The sequence below is a fragment of the Musca autumnalis genome, unplaced genomic scaffold, assembly GCF_047663935.1.
Source record: "Musca autumnalis isolate F117 unplaced genomic scaffold, ASM4766393v1 scaffold_1, whole genome shotgun sequence".
NCBI lineage: Eukaryota > Metazoa > Arthropoda > Insecta > Diptera > Muscidae > Musca > Musca autumnalis.
Window position 1 is genome coordinate 35,655,892 of NW_027411644.1, and position 16,750 is coordinate 35,672,641.

Below are 16,750 nucleotides of genomic sequence, written 5' to 3' on the forward strand. Positions count from 1 at the left end.
ATGGGAGATGTATTTCGAGGACTTTATACACACTATAATTGCTTAAGGCCTTGGCAACTGCATCCGTGTGAATACTATTTAAACCTGCTCGATACGCTTGTTGATCTAGGGGTTCTCTCCTGTATCGTTGGACTTCTCCCTCTAGAGCATTGATATCCTTCCTGATCTGCCTGTATGTGCCGGGCCTACCCACAAGATGGTGATTGGGATGGCTCATACGGTAACATCCAAGCAGATACTGCAACGAAAGCATCTCATTGTGTTGCTTTACTGGAAGAATCTTTGCCTCCTCATGTAGATGGTCCACTGAAGATTTGAGGAGGCACCCTGTTGCTGTTCTCAGGACGGCATTCTGGCAAGTTTGAATCTTTTTCCAATTCGTATCACATAATCCCGGGGATCAGACTTGCGCCGCATAACTTACCATAGACCGACCTATCGCGTTATATGTGGTCAACAAGGTTTCTTTATCTGCACCCCAAGTGCTGCCGGCTAGGGACTTGAGGACCTTGTTCCTACTTTTCAGTTTGTCGCAGATAGCTGTGGCGTGCGCCCACGACGTGAAAGTAGTGTCGAATGTGACGTCTAAAATTTTGGGGCAGTTTGTGGTCGGAATTCTGCTACCGTCTACCACGACATTCAATTCTCTTCCAAACTGCGCTGTCCATGTGGTGAACAGAGTGGCTGTTGATTTTGTGGCGGAAATCTGCATATTCCTCGAATGGGAAAAGGTGGTAAGATCGGTTAAATATTTGTTCAGTCTCTCACAGATGTCATCAGGATAGGTACCCGACGCCAGGATCGTGCAATCATCCGCATACGTTATGATCTCGATGCCGTCTGGAGGGGGCGGAATACAGGAGAGGTAGAGGTTAAACAGTTCCGGAGATATCACCCCACCTTGGGGAACTCCCTGTTTCACTCTACGTGGTTTGGACTTCTTGTTCCTGAATTCCACGTACGACTGGTGTCCACACATATAATTGACTATCCAACGTTTCAAGCTTGGCCGGAGGGTTGTCTGCTCAATGTCCTCAAACAGCGTGGAGTGCCTGACTGTATCAAGGCTTTTGATAAGTCAAGCGCTACCATCACTGTTCTATGTACGAATATGCGGCATGGGCACGCACGACACACAACACCTTTTTAACTGCCTCGCCAAACCTACCCATCTAACTCCAGTGGATCTGTGGCTACATCCCATCGAAGCAGCCACTTTTCTGGAACTGGAGATAGACCCAGAGCCAGATTGAACAGAGGAACGAACAAATAAACATAACAAAAAACACTGTTACAACAACAACATCACTGTTCTATCGCACGGCCGTCTCTGGTTGAGTCCTTGACAAATATGTGTGGTAATGGCGTGCAGCGCTGTTGTCGTGCATGTTGATGATCGGCAACTTGATAGCTATTTCTGATACTGGGGAGGATCAAGGCCTCAAGTGTCTTTGCTACGGGCGACAAAAGCGAAATCGGTCTGTACGATTCACTTTTGCTGGCATCCTTGCCTGGCTTCCGTAGTGGGACCACCCTGCCCATTTTCCAGACTTCGGGAACAACGAGGGTGGCTAGCGACAAGTTGAAGACTTTGGTGAAATACTCGACTCCCGGCTCATCCAGCTGCTTCAACATTACCATGGAGATTCCATCAGGGCCCAACGCTTTGGATGATTTAGCGTTCCTGATGGCATTGGCAACATCATCCATTGTAAACTGTGGTGGTTCCTCCTCGGCAGGAAGAGATCTGATGCGACGTAATACTCTTCTCTTCGCCCTGTCACTCTCGGCATGCTCGACAAACTGTCGATTGAAATTACTTGCGCACCTCTTCGGGTCAGTCATCGTAACGTCGCCAAACGTGACTGAGGTCCTATCTTCCCTTCTTCCAGGGTTCGAGAGTGACTTAACCGTTGCCAACAATTTACCTATATATGTTGCAACTCTTCAGATGATTTAACCACTTGTTCCGCTTATGCTCGCCGACCAGCCTGTTAAATTCGAGTGTCAGCTCCCTGACTCTGGGGTCATTGGGGTTGGTTCGGCGAAGCTCATCACGCTCATTTGCTAATCCCGTCGCCTCTGCTGGGAAGTTTGGTCTTACTTCGGGTATTCGACCAGCAGGGATATGGCGAGCGGCTGCAGCAGTGATGATGTCTCGGAATGTCCTTTACGCTACCCGAACATCAGAAGGATTGGGCAGTTCTCTGAAGCGGTGGTTGGTGAACTCTCTGAAACCCGGCCAATCAGCTTTCTTATGATTGACGAATGTGCGGCGTTCAGAGGTAATGAAATCGGCTGGTATGCTAATGGAGATAATTATGGAGAGATGGTCTGATCCAAGGGAAATGACGGGTTGCCAGGTAACGTCATTTGTCACACCAGGTGATACGATGGTTATGTCTAGTTGATGCTCATAGTTTGTCCAGGACAAATAATCTGTTTCTGATTGTTTTCTATCCAAATTCACACATTCTTCAAAACAATCTGGTAGAGTCAGTGGTGGGTACCGTACCGTATCAGCATTCCAAGTTCATCTTGATTCGAGCAGCTGGTATTTTCATTCTAACTCGTAATTGATACTTGATAGAATGCGAGCTGGTATTGAATCGAAAACATCTTCTTGCTAATGTACCGTTAAAAATTTCGCCATCTCATAAAGATGGTTAACATATGTCATATGTAGGTAATTTGTTCCAGCCCTTAGGGCGGCATTATGACAAGTTTGAATATTATTCTACGGTGTATCTCATATATTCTTGTACCCATACAGGCCAGCAACGGCAACAATGTCAATCGAAAAAATATTCAATGGAAGCGTAATTTCATCTGGCAACGTGGTGAATGGTGTGATTGTGGATTTATAATTATAATTGTTCCACAAACATCCCATATGGACCAAGGGAGATTTCTCTCATATCAATGAGTTCACCCCCGATTCAAATTAGCTCAATGATATGGGACCTACTGTTTATCGTCGATTCCGAACGGCGTGTCTTAAGACACCACTTATTAGAGAAGTTTTACATGGTTGAAATACTCAGGAAATGTCGCCAACATTACTGAGGGGTATTTTGTCACCGTTGAAATGTGCATACCATTGCACCATGGTGGATATTTTCATATTCCTCAGATGGAAGAACTGTCAGCATATGTATGTTTCCATATGTAATTAATGGTTGTTCCTGTCCACCAAATGGTGATTAGGATGACTTTAACGGCTACACCCGAGCAAGGGAGATGTCGTTTTTGTGACGTGATTCAATACGATGGCTGAGCGAAGACTCTGACAGAGCTGATTCAAAATGTCTTTATAACCTTGGGGATCTCTTGGATACTCGGTATGCGGAGATAGAAAAGTGGTATCTAACAGAGAGGAATCTCTATAGGATTTTCGCTCATCTTTATTCTGTATACTGCGTATCCTTTATATCACCCGTGGACCAAAATTACTCCAACAACAATCAATGGCTCTAAGGGCAAATCTGTCAAAGAAGTTAACGATACGAACCACTACAAGAGTCCTGTGATGTATTTTCTCAAATTGGTGGAACGAGATCCGAATTTGCATTCTGAAATGGAGGTCTTCATCAGAAGTAAACTCAGGTGCACGTGCAAATTCGAAAGAACTTACCGTCATTTACCTCGACGTAAGCCTTATGTGGATAAGATCTTTCTTTCAGAACATGCAGCTGCTCAAGCTTTGGCTTCTAAAAAGGTTGCGGAGACAAGCAAAAGGTATAGTAAACGAAACTAACTTCCTCAAGCATCATTGTGCAGCCAAATCCCGAAGCCAAACCCAACCCAGAATGGAATAAAGAAAGCTAAAGAACGTAATCTAAACCTAACGACATCCGTAAGGGAGATCAATTAACGAAGTGGTCAGATCCGAAGCCTGTTTCAAACAGGCTAAAGTCAAGATGATTGGCAACAACTGTGAAACGTGTTCGTTCTTTCGAAGGCCATTATCCTTCGGCCAAATTTCAGGCAGTTAATCCCTCGACCTCCTATGCAGCTGTCCTTGACCAAAAAAAAAAAAAAAGACAAGGAAAAAACTTAGTAGTGCGAAAAGCGGCATCCAAGGCGCATGAACAATTATACAGAAAACTTTACCGCAGACGGGCACCAATGATGCTCGCTGACCATATTCGATTGACAATCATTGGGAGAATCAGAGACTATCACCTGTTGCTAGTCGAAATCGGGATGCGGAGTGTCATTGTTTCTGTCAGCCTTCCTTCATAAGGACGTCAAGGTCATTAACTGTGATTACAAGAACTCGCTAGATTGGATATATGGAAGGGTATATGGAGGGGTAGAATTCAGAAAAATTAGAGGATAAGCACCTTAGGCTACTCCCTGTTACAATCTACAGGGCTTCCGCTTCTTGTTCCTAAATTCCACGAACGACTGGCGTAGCTCATATATATCTATCTAATGTTTCAAACTTGGCCGATCCACATTTCGGTCCGAAAATGTGGCTTGGATGTAATTTTCCCGATTTAGTATTTCGATTTTTATACCCTCCACCATAATATGGATGGTATAAATAAAATTTGTCATTCCATTTGTAACACATCGAAATATGCATCGGAGACCCTATAAAGTATATATATTCTTGATCAGGGTAAAATTCTATGTCGATATAACCGTCCGTCTGTCCGTCTGTTGAAATCAAGATACAGCTCGCACTTTTTAAGATAGAGCTTTGTAATTTGGTATAGAAGTTTATATTACTCCAAGGTTATTTGGTATTGCAAATGGGATATATAAGTCCACGTTTTGATATAGCCCCCCATAGAACGGTACCAGCCGATTTTCGGTATTTTGAAGTTTTTAGCCTCATTATCATACCGAAATGGGTGAAATTTGGAACTTAGCCTTCGTTGGGGGTAAGATACTTTCCTCCAGAAATTTGTCGGAATAGGTCCACGCCTTCATATAGCCCCCATAGAACGTACCTCCCGACTGTTGCCTCAATATTACACCGAAATGGCAGAAATTTGGAACTTAGTCTTCGTTGGGGGTATAAAACTTTCCCCCAGAAATTTGTCGTTTGTGGCCACAATAATCCACCGAAATGGCTGAAATTTGGTATTTGGTCTTCATTTGGGGTATTAAAGGTTCCATACGAAAATTGTCGGTATAGGTCCACGCCTTCATATAGCCCCCTTAGAACAGTACCTTCCGATTTTCGGCGTTTTGAAGGTTGTGGCCACAATAATCCACCGAAATGGCTGAATTTTGGGGTATTAAAGGTTCCATATAAAATTTGTCGATATAGGTTCACGCCTTATTATAGCCCCCATAGCACGGTAAATCCGGATTTTCCGTATTTTGAGGATTATAGCCACAATAATCCATCGAAATGCCCTGAAATTTGGTATTTAGTCTTCGTTGGGGGTATTCAAATTTCCGCTCTTAATTTTCGGTATAGGACCACGCCTTTATATAGCTCCCATAGAACGGCACCTCCCGATTTTCGGTATTTTTAAGATTGTGGCCACAATAATCCACCGAAATGACTGAAATTTGGAATTTGGTCTTCATTTGGGGTATTAAAGGTTCCATATGAAAATTGTCGGTATAGGTTGTCGCCGAGGAAAACTAGGATACTTTTATGTTGAAACAATTTATTAAAGACTATACAGAACAATGAAAAAAATGTTGACAAGAAACACATACTTATAATAAAATTCAGGTTGCTATTACAACGGACTACTACGATATAATTTGAATAAATGAATACAAGTATAGTTTGGTAAAGTATAATATTGTTAACGTCAACACCCTTCCTCAAACGACTTGTATTCCAGCTTTTATTCTGTGGTGTTGTATCTTGATTGAGTTAAGGGGTTTGGTAAGCATATCAGCTAACATTTCTTGTGTTGGACAGTATTCACAGATTATGTCACGTTTATCAATGTGGTGCTTGATGAAGAAAAGCTTAGTGTCGATATGCTTGGTTCTATTACTAAATTTTGCTTCTTCCATTATGCGAAGGCATCCTTGATTATCCTCGTAGATTCTTGTAGCGTTTATTTGTGGAGTCATCATGTCAGTTAGAAGTTTTCGTATCCAAATAGCTTCCATACATGCTTCAGAAAGTGAGATAAATTCAGACTCGGTAGATGAGAGAGCTACGCAAGTTTGCTTTCTGCAACACCAGGAGACTGATCCGCCATTAAGTTGAAAAACAAATCCTGTATTGGACTTGCGGTCCTCCTTGTCCTCCGCCCAACTTGCGTCGGCATAGCCTATAAGACAGTTATCTTGCGAATCATGACAGCTTAGCTTCAGATAGTGTTCAGAAGTGCCTTTTAGGTACCTTAATACCCGCTTTAATTCGTTCCAATCTTCTTTTGTTGGATTTTCAATCTTTCTAGATAGGATTGATATACTTGCAGCTATGTCTGGTCTAGAGTTTACTGCAATGTATAACAAAGACCCAATTAATTTCCGATAATCATTATTGTTGTTTAATCTCTCTGATGTCGATTTTCCATAACCCGGATCAACTGGGAACTTTGAAACTTTGGCACCTTGAAGACCAAATTCCTTTCGAAGTTTGTCAATATAGGATTTCTGGCGAATGCAAAAATGGTCGTTGTTTTTCTTAACTTCAAGACCCAAATAGTGATGAACTTCTCCAAGGTTCTTAATTTCAAAATTTTCCTTTAGAATTCGTTCAACTTCGTGTATCTGTTGTTTTGATTTGGCTGCAATCAAAATGTCATCGACGTAAACCAAGATGTATATTGGACTATTCCCTTCCTCGAATTGACATTTTGTATAGAGACAATTATCGGCTAAACTTTGTTTAAAACCAGACGTGGTTAAAACATTATGAAGTGCTTTATTCCAAACGCTTGCCGCTTGTTTCAAGCCGTATAAACTTTTATTCAATTTACATACATACTCAGGACCCTTGCTCTCGTATCCCGGTGGCTGCCTCATATAAATTTCGTCCTTCAATACTCCATTGAGGAATGCGGATTTTACATCTATATGTGTAACGTGTAGCTTCTTGGCACCGGCAATTGACAGTAAAACTCTTAGTGTAGTTTGTCGCCCTACTGGAGCAAATACTTGGTCATAGTCTTGACCATATTTTTGACTGAAACCTCTAGCTACCAGACGTGCTTTATAGTTGCTGACATTTCCATTTTCATCACGTTTGATCTTGTATGTCCATTTTGACCCAACTATGTTAGCATTTGCTGGAGCTTTTACTAATTCCCAGGTTTTATTTTTTATTAGCATTTCCATTTCCTCTTCCATTGCTACTTTCCACACAACGGACTGATTACAGCTGATAGCTTCAGTATAATTTTTAGGCTCTTCAATTTCAGCTGTCTTGCATATATAACGGGACGGTAATTTTCCCTTTGTGCTCCGAGTGGACTTCCGAACCTCCGAAATATTTTCTTGATTTTGTGAATTCTCAGGGTCCTCACCTTCAACAGTTTCAGGTTGAGATTCTTCAATAGGTTGAATATTTTCGCAATTCTCTTGGATACTGGAATAAGAAATATCGTCTTCGCTAAGACTGTCATCCTGCGACTCCTGTTGAAATTCGTTATTTTCGCTTGCCACTCGGCGCATGGGAATTAATGCTTCAGTTGATGTTTCCGACTCACCAGACGGTGCACAAATGCTTGACTCGTCAATAAACTTAACATCTCTGCTTAAGACAATATTCTTAGTTTTGAGGTCGAGTAAACGATACCCTTTGGTATTCTCATCATATCCAACAAATCTTAACTTTTGGCCCCTGTTGTCCAACTTCTTCAACTTTTCTTTAGGATTCAATGCGTATACTGTTGACCCAAATATTTTCAAATTACTTACATCTGGTTTCCGACTTTCCCACATCTCGAAAGGCGTCTTGGGGATACAACTAGATACCAATCTGTTTTGAAGGTAGTTAGCAGTCATGACGGCTTCTCCCCATAAATAATTCGGTAATTGAGAATCATTCAAAAGACATCTCACCATCTCCACTAGATATCTGTTTTTCCGCTCTGCAACTCCATTTTGTTGCGGATTATAGGGAACGGTTAGCTCGTGCTTAATACCTCTTTTCTGTAAGTATTTCTGCAAATGTTTACCCATGTACTCTCCACCGTTGTCGGACCTCAATTTCTTTGGATATCGCATAAATTTATTTTTCACCATTTCCATGTATATTTCCAGTTTTTCTGCAACTTCAGATTTGTTCCGCAGGAGATAAATGACTGTATATCTGCTGTAGTCATCTATTAGCGTAAGAAAATATCTGTAACCTCTAGCAGTTGGTGTTTGAAATGGACCACATACGTCTGTGTGGACTAAATCCAAAACTTCTGACGATTTAGTTATTGACTTTTGGAATGGAGTTTTCACCATTTTGCTTTGAATGCATACTTCACATTGCTTTCTAACTCCGCAATCAATAACTTGAAATTCACTTTCTGTTTTCCCTTCTTGCATATTCTCTATTGCGTCCATACTCCTGTGTCCAAAAACTCTGTGCCAATAATGTTGGCAATTCTTCATCTTGCACTCAGCGATCAAAGCTTGATGAGTTTCCTTCTGGCGTAAGCAAAACAATCCGTTTTCATTATCAGCATACCCCACTTCATCGCCATTCTTTGTACGTATGCTGCAACATTTATCGCTGAAAACTACTTGATTTCCGTTCTTCAATATTCTGTCGACAGATAAGAGATTTCCGTGAAATTATGGAATGAAGAGGACATCTTTCACGTCCACCACTTTTTCATTTCCATTCCTGTTAATAAGTTTAATCTTACACGAACCCTTGCCGCTAGATTTAATTGTTTCTCCATTAGCCACAGTCACTTCTTCTGTTACGGATTTATCCAGAAATGTGAAATCTTCTGCGTGCGTACTGATGTGACACGTTGCACCAGAGTCCAAGATCCAATTTCTATAATTGCTTCCAAAACCAAAACATACATTTTCTGTTTTACCTTTACAAACTTTGTTCTCATGTCCTTTGTTGTATGTTTTATTTTCCAGCTTCCAACAGTTCTTCATTATGTGTCCTTTCTTGTGACAATGGTGACACGTTTTGAGGGCTGCGTTCTTAGCTCCTTCATTGTGTTGCCTCTGGTATTCCTCAATCAAACTAGTCTCAACAACCCGCAATGTCAACTCATCCATCTTTCGCGCTTCCAAAGCAGTGACCAGGGTGTCAAAAGATGAGGGTAAACTGCTTAACAACATAGCGACTAACCACTTCTCAGAAAACTGCTCACCCAGAGCTTCGAGCTTTTCAAACAACATCTTCATTTCCATGATGTGTTCCGCTATGTCTGTATCATTTGAAAAACGCATGCCACATATCTTGCGCATCAAACGAACACTGGATCCCAATGTATCCTTCTCATGATGGCTTTTCAGAATTTCCCAGGCATCCCTTGCTGATGTTGCTTTCTTGATTAAAAATAGCTGAGAATCTTCTACAGACAATCCAATTATAGCCGTAGCTTCATCGTTTCCTCTCAACCAATCGGCGTTTGGTTCCTTTGGGACAGCTTCTATAATAAATTTCCACAATTTCTCCCTTTTGAGAATGAGCTCCAGCTTATATTTCCATAGCGAATAATTTTCACCATTTAATTTAACAAACGCAGCTTTCAGAAAATCCATGGCTTCTGGGCCCATAACCTGTCGCCGAGGAAAACTAGGATACTTTTATGTTGAAACAATTTATTAAAGACTATACAGAACAATGAAAAAAATGTTGACAAGAAACACATACTTATAATAAAATTCAGGTTGCTATTACAACGGACTACTACGATATAATTTGAATAAATGAATACAAGTATAGTTTGGTAAAGTATAATATTGTTAACGTCAACATAGGTCCACGTCTTCATATAGCCCCCTAGAACAGTAACTCCCGACTTTCGGCGTTTTGAAGGTTGTGGCCTCAATATTCCTTAGAAATGGCTGAAATTTGGTATTTGGTCTTCATTTGGGGTATTAAAGGTTCCATATGAAATTTGTCGGTATAGGTCCACGTCTTCATATAGCCCCCATAGAACAGTACCTTCCGATTTTCGGCGTTTTGAAGGTTGTGGCCTCAATATTTCACCGAAATGGCTGAAATTTGGTATTTGGTCTTCATTTGGGATATTAAACATTCCATATGCCCTTCCCCCAGAAATTTGTCAGAATAGGTCTACGCCTTCATATAGACCCCATAGAACGGAACCTCCAGATTTTCTTAAGTTTGAAGGTTGTGGCCACAATAATCCACCAAAACACGCCTTCATATAGCCCCCCATAAAACGGTACCACCCGATTTGAAGGTTTTAGCCTCATTATCACACTCATTATTTGGTACTTAGTCTTCGTTTGAGAGTATACAACTTTCTTCCAGAAATTTTTCGTTATAGGTCCACGTCTTCATATAGCCCCATAGAACAGTACCTCCCGATATTCGGCGTTTTGAAGGTTGTGGCCTCAATATTCCTCAGAAATGGCTGAATTTTGGTATTTGGTCTTCATTTGGGGTATTAAACGTTCCATATAAAATTTGTCGGTATAGGTTCACGCCTTATTATAGCCCCCATAGAACGGTATCTCCCTATTTCCGATATTTTGAAGGTTATGGCCTCAATATTTTACTGAAATGGCCTTCATTTGGGATATTACACGTTCCATATGACTTTCCACCACAAATTTGTCCGAATAGGTCTACGCCTTCATATAGCCCCCAAAGGACGGAACCTCCCGATTTTCGGAATTTTGATGGTTGTGGCCACAATAATCCACCAAAATGGCTGAAATTTGGTCTTCATTTAGGGTATTAAAGGTTCCATATGAAATTTGTCGGTATAGGTCCACGCCTTCATATAGCCCCCATAAAACGGTACCACCCGAATTGTAGGTTTTAGCCTCATTATCGCACTCATTATTTGGTACATAGTCTTCGTTTAGGGGTATACAACTTTCTCCCAGAAATTTTTCGTTATAGGTCGACGCCTTCATATAGCCCCCATAGGACTGGAGATCCCGATTTTCGGTATTTTGAAGGTTGTGGTCACAGTAACCCATCGAAATGGGTGAAATTTGGTATTTAGTCTTTGTTATTTAGTCTTCCATGGGGTTATAAAATATTTCAGAAGAGAATTATAAGTATAGGTCCGCTGGTTCATATATCCCCCATAGAAGCGTACCTCTTGTTTTTCGGTATTTTGAAGCTTTTTACCGAAATATCGGATATTTGTTATTTAGTCTTCTTTGATTCAAACAAGTAAAAAAGTATCAGTCGGCTTTGCCGATTCGGAAGCAGGTCTTAAAGTGAACTTATCCAAAATTTTGTGTGGGAGGTACCCGAAGGAGTGGACAAATATAGTCCATATTCGAACTTGATCTGTATCTGGTAGATATTTTAGGATGTGTAAAGTATGGACCAAATCGGTCACTCCCATAAAGAGTTAACGTGCGCACAATTTTTCCGAACATTTTTGAAATTTTGTGGGGGGGGTACCTGAAGGAGTGGACCGATATGGCTTATCTTCGAACTTAAACTATGTTTGCACAAAATATTACGAAGACGAAATTGTGGACCTAATCCGCAGATCCGTTAGAGAGTTATCTTACGCTCCAACCACTACACACGGTGTCATAGGGGTTTTTTGTACCTTTCAGGCTATGGGCAGCGAATACAAGTTGCTATAACAAAAATCAAAGCGATTCTTGAACAGGTCCTCAACTGAACTTTTTAGAAAATTTGTGTGGGAGGTACCCGAAGGAGTTGACCGATTGAGTCCGTATTGGAACCTCATCTAAGTCTGGTAGAAATTTCACGATGTGCAAAGTATGGACCAAATCGGTTACTTCCTTCAAGAGTTATCGTGCGCACAAATTTTCCGAACTTTTGTGGGGAAGGTACCGGAAGGTGTGGACCGATATAACCCATCTTCGAACTTAAACTAAGTTTGGACAAAATATTACGAAAGCCAAATTTTGGACCGAATCGGTTGATCCGTTCGAGAGTTATCGTGCGCTCCAGCCAGCCAGACGGACATGGCTAAATCAACTCCAAATTGTCTGAAACACATTTCGTCCAAACATACTTGGGGTCTAAAACCATTATTTCGATGAGGCACATTTTGCCCGCATGAAAGTGTATATCCCTCGTTAGCAGAAATGCTGAGGTTATAAAAACTTTCTGCCAGAAATTTGTAGGTATAGATCGACGTTTTGATATAGACCCCATGGAACGATACCTCCCGAATTTCGGTATTTTCAAGGTTAGCCACATTGTTTTTCCGAACTTGATGAAATTTGGTGTTTAGTCTTCTTCATAAATGAAAGGAAACTAATTATTCCATTTTACGGTGGTGGAGGGTATATCAAGTTCTGCCTGGACGAACTTAACGCCGTTCGGCTTAAATTTCTTTTAGCGGCACCTAAGGTAGGAGGACAATTTGTTCACCACGGGCAGCGCTTTCTATTCTGATTCCAACGATGTATACTTTTTGTCCCGGAAACGTATTTTGTTCCTATACCCGAGATTTGCACCTGTCCATAAGAGAAAGTCGTTAATCCCCGGCCGAAGGCCGGCTACTTGGGGAAACATTTACAATTTAAAAGAAATTTTGTTCCCATTTCCGAGATTTGCACCTGTCCATAGGAGAAAGTCTTTAATCCCCGGCCAAAGGCCGGCTACTAAGGGAAACATTTACAATTTAAAAGAAATTTTGTTCCAATTCCCGAGATTTGCATCTGTCCATAGAAGAATTTTCGAGTCCTTTATCTCGGGGAGTATACATTTCCGGGACAAATGTTATACACCGTTTGAATCAGGACCAAAAGAACTACATGTGGTGAAAATGCCGATTTTTTTCCGCCAGGTGCCGCTAAAGGAAATTTTTTCCCCGCCATTCCTACTTGTCTTGAATTTTTTTTATACCCTCAGCATTTATGCTAACGAGGGTATATACACTTTCATACGGGCAAAATGTGCCTCATCGAAATGATGGTTTTAGACCCCAAGTATGTTTGGACGAAATGTGTTTCAGACAATTTGGAGTCGATTGAGCAATGTCCGTCCGTCTGTCTGGCTGGAGCGCACGATAACTCTCGAACGGATCTGCCGATTCGGTCCAAAATTTGGCCTTAGTAATATTTTGTCCAAACATAGTTTAAGTATGAAGATAAGCCATATCGGTCCACTCCTTCAGGTACCTCCCCCGCAAAAGTTCAAAAATGTTTGGAAAAATTGTTCGTACGGTAACTCTTGAAGGGAGTGGCCGAAATGGTCTATACTTTACACATCCTAATATGTCTACCAGATATAGATCAGGTTCAAATATGGACTATATTTGTCCACTCCATCCGGTACCTCCCACCCAAAATTTCGGATAAGTTCACTTTAAGACCTGATATCGAATCACTTTGATTATTGTTGAAGCAACTTGCATTCGCTGCCTCAATTACGATGGTAAAAGTTTTTTAGGGGCAAGTCCATACTTCTTGAACAAACAGCCCGAAGAGTGTAAAAACCCCCTATGGCACCATATGTTGTGGCTGGAGATCCATTTCCATAACGGTCAATGTCGATTCATTCCTTTTAGTATCTCCTCCGCAAAACTTTTGATCTTTAATCCTAATCAACATTTTTGTCGGTTCAAACGCCCTAAATACATACGTATTTTGGGAAAAAATTGTTTCAATATACACAGGCTGAGGGTTTATCTCTGTCGGCAAAGCCGACTGATACTTTTTTTTTTTTTTTTTTTTTTTTTTGTATTAAACTGCAATTAATTACAAAAATTTGGTCCTATTTCATCTCTTATAATAAATATTCCTACTAGACCTAGTGATAGATATCGTTTCTGTCATATTAATTTTCATCGAACAAATTATGCATCTGGAGAACCAGTCTGTAGAAAGTGCGATGATTTTAATTCCTTGTTTTTTTATTGTAGATTTTAGTTCAAACATAACTATTATTAAACTTAGAATAATTTCGTATCTAAATGAGTAGAATATACCTAATGTTAGTACTGGCTGTTGAAAAATATTCCGTAGCTAGTTTTCGATGCTCACTTTTTCCATGATCCCTACGCAATGGTCGGAAGGAGTGGGAAAGATTGGCGGAACGTTCGAAAAAAACTATTCTTCTGTGTGGATCACTAGACGTACTGGTATAAAAGGCGTTTAAGTCTCTTTCGTAGTCCCAGGTATGTCAATCCCAGACTGTGGTGTTTTTGTTAATGCAGTTGAATCGCTCTCCGCCAATACGCACAAAATGCAATTTAATTCTTACTTACTCATGTATGGTGAGGTGGGTCAACACATTAACCATTTTCTGTAGCATTCCAAGTTATTGTGTTAATTTAGGACTGCGGATTGTCCTTAAATAAAAAATTGAAACAGAGAAACATCTTACGACCTTTTTGCCTTTGGGTTCAATGATTCTAACAAACATTTTAGCCACATCCTTTATATCTTATCTCTTTTAGAAATACACCCTCAACGAGTCTAAAATTGAACTTTTTTGAAACTGAATCATCTGTACCGTCTTCAAAACAAGCAGGAATTGCATTTCAGTATTTTGTATTTACAAAATTATTTGTTTTTGATACTTCCATTTTGCAAAGCATCAAATGTTTTTTTTTTTTAACACACCCCAAACTATTGCTGCTCGCCCGCCGCTTTGTGATACCCTTGCAACCCCTGTGCCTCTGCCGTAACCATCCCAATATTGGACATTTTAATGAGAATGAATGAATGTTTACTTGTGAATGAGTGGGGGCACCACCAAACGTCCGTCACATATGATGTTGTGACTAAACACAACCATGTCTGTCTTCTGTTGCCTTGCCTATACGTACTCGGCGTTTTGTACATTTTCTTTAGCAAAAAGCTAGAATAGTGACGATACGCCTTACCCCGAGTGAACAGTGCGAACATAGCAAAAGCGGCGAGCACAAGTAAACAAAAATGTTTGAGTGGATAATAAAATAAATTTCTTATTAAAAAAAACGCAAAATTAAGTCATTGCTTAATTATTTCAATGTTTAAAAAAAGAGCAAATATTCAGTTTCATTGTGCCGGCCGCCCCATTTAAGAGGGCTATAAGTGGAAGACCTCATCGCTGCGATACATGTCTTTGTTTTTGAACTTGAAAATTGGCTTATTGATTTCCATGTTTCATGTGAAAGAAAAAAACGGTCAAACAAAGAAAATCATATTTTTCCAAACAATAGAATCAGTGAAATAAAGAACGTTACAACAACAGTGCTTGATTGAATAGTTTTGGTTTACATTCCGGGGAATTCTATGCAACAACCTTGAACTACTACTACCAGTGATCCTAACCAAATACGAGCACATACCAGCCATAGCCATCTAAAATCACACAAACAATCTCTACTGTTAACCAAATATGTACAATGGCAAATTTGGTCGAAACAAATGTTGTTCGTCGTCGCACACCTCAACACTTTTTGCATAAAGTCTTCAACGAGGCCAGAAGGTAGGTAGTAGGCCCAACATTTTTAGACACAAATACGACAGCGTCAGAGGAGTTTGGAATTTTATACATGGATGTGGAAGTATAACCAAACTGTGGCAGTTTACTTTCACGTCATTTCTTTTTGGTCTTTTTGGTTTACTTTTGTATTAAAAAATTCCATACCACTAAGGAAAAGAAAGAGAGGATCATCATACACTTGAAACAAAGAAGAAATGTTGGTTGATTTATTCTGTTTTTGAATGCGTTGTTCCAGAAAATTTAATTTGTTTTGTTGGCAAAAAAACCTGTTGATCTGCCCTTTTCCCAAATGCAAGTGTGTTCTTGTTGTTGTATGCATTTATTGCTGGAAAAGAAACTTAAAAAATCATACCTCCTTTTTGGAATTTTAAGTACTAAACTTATATTGAAGAATACGTTAAATGTGGCACAGTTTTTGTGTTCCGAATAATAATTGAATAAATACTTGATGCGTCATATTCTTTATTTTCCATTTTTTCGATATTCAATTATAAAGTTAGCAATTGAACAAAATCGTTTCGAAAATACCAAGTGAGTCAACCAAAGCCTTTTGGATGTTTAATATGGTTGTTGTATGTTAATTTCTGATGCAGCTAGGTTTCGAAAGCTACTTTCCAAGGACCCTAAATCCATCGGAAGTATCAAGAAGCAAGATGGTGCGTGGACAGACTCTGCTACCGAGACTCTTAACCTCTTGGCAGAGACCCACTTCCCAGGCTGTAAGGATGCGGACACTGTCAATAACGAATGTGACGACCTCCAAATTCAAGAGCCTATGGATTCGGATCTCATTGATAAGGTGGTTAACAGAAATAAGATTAAATGGGCTGTCAACACTTTCAAGCCTTATAAGTCACCTCGACCGGATGGTATAACGCCGGCGATGCTTCAATTTGCACCGCCACGTTTAATCAAATCCTGGAGGAGATCTATAGGGCGTGTTTGACTCTCTCATATGTACCGGGTCTGTGGAGAGAGGTAAAGGTTACTTACATTCCCAAAGCGGGAAAACCTAGTCACTCTGCACCAAAGGACTACAGACCCATCAGTTTATCATCCTTTCTCCTTAGGACTCTCGAAAGACTGATCGATCTGGAGATAAGGAGCCATGTGGACACCGCCTCTATAAGCAACTCACAACACGCCTATATTAAAGGCAAGTCTGTGGAGTCTGCCTTGCATGAGGTGGTTGGCTTCATTGAGAGGAATATGGAAAACTCAAAC

General features: G+C 40.4%; 1 protein-coding gene across 11 annotated transcripts in view; it reads left to right on the top strand.

Moving 5' to 3' along the window:
• Nucleotides 1-16,750, top strand: part of LOC141397100 (HEAT repeat-containing protein 5B) — a 60,567-nt gene that overhangs the window by 15,103 nt on the left and 28,714 nt on the right. For 4 of the 11 annotated variants that reach the window (XM_073973021.1, XM_073973029.1, XM_073973043.1 and 1 more), the window contains exon 1: nt 13,299-15,508. The exons of 4 other annotated variants lie outside the window; for them this stretch is intronic. In XM_073973021.1, the coding sequence (XP_073829122.1) occupies nt 15,426-15,508 (83 nt within the window). In that variant the 5' untranslated portion in view covers nt 13,299-15,425. Of the gene's footprint in view, nt 1-13,298; nt 15,509-16,750 lie in introns of those variants that run through there. 3 more of the 11 variants (XM_073973037.1, XM_073973048.1, XM_073973066.1) reach the window with 2 other exon arrangements.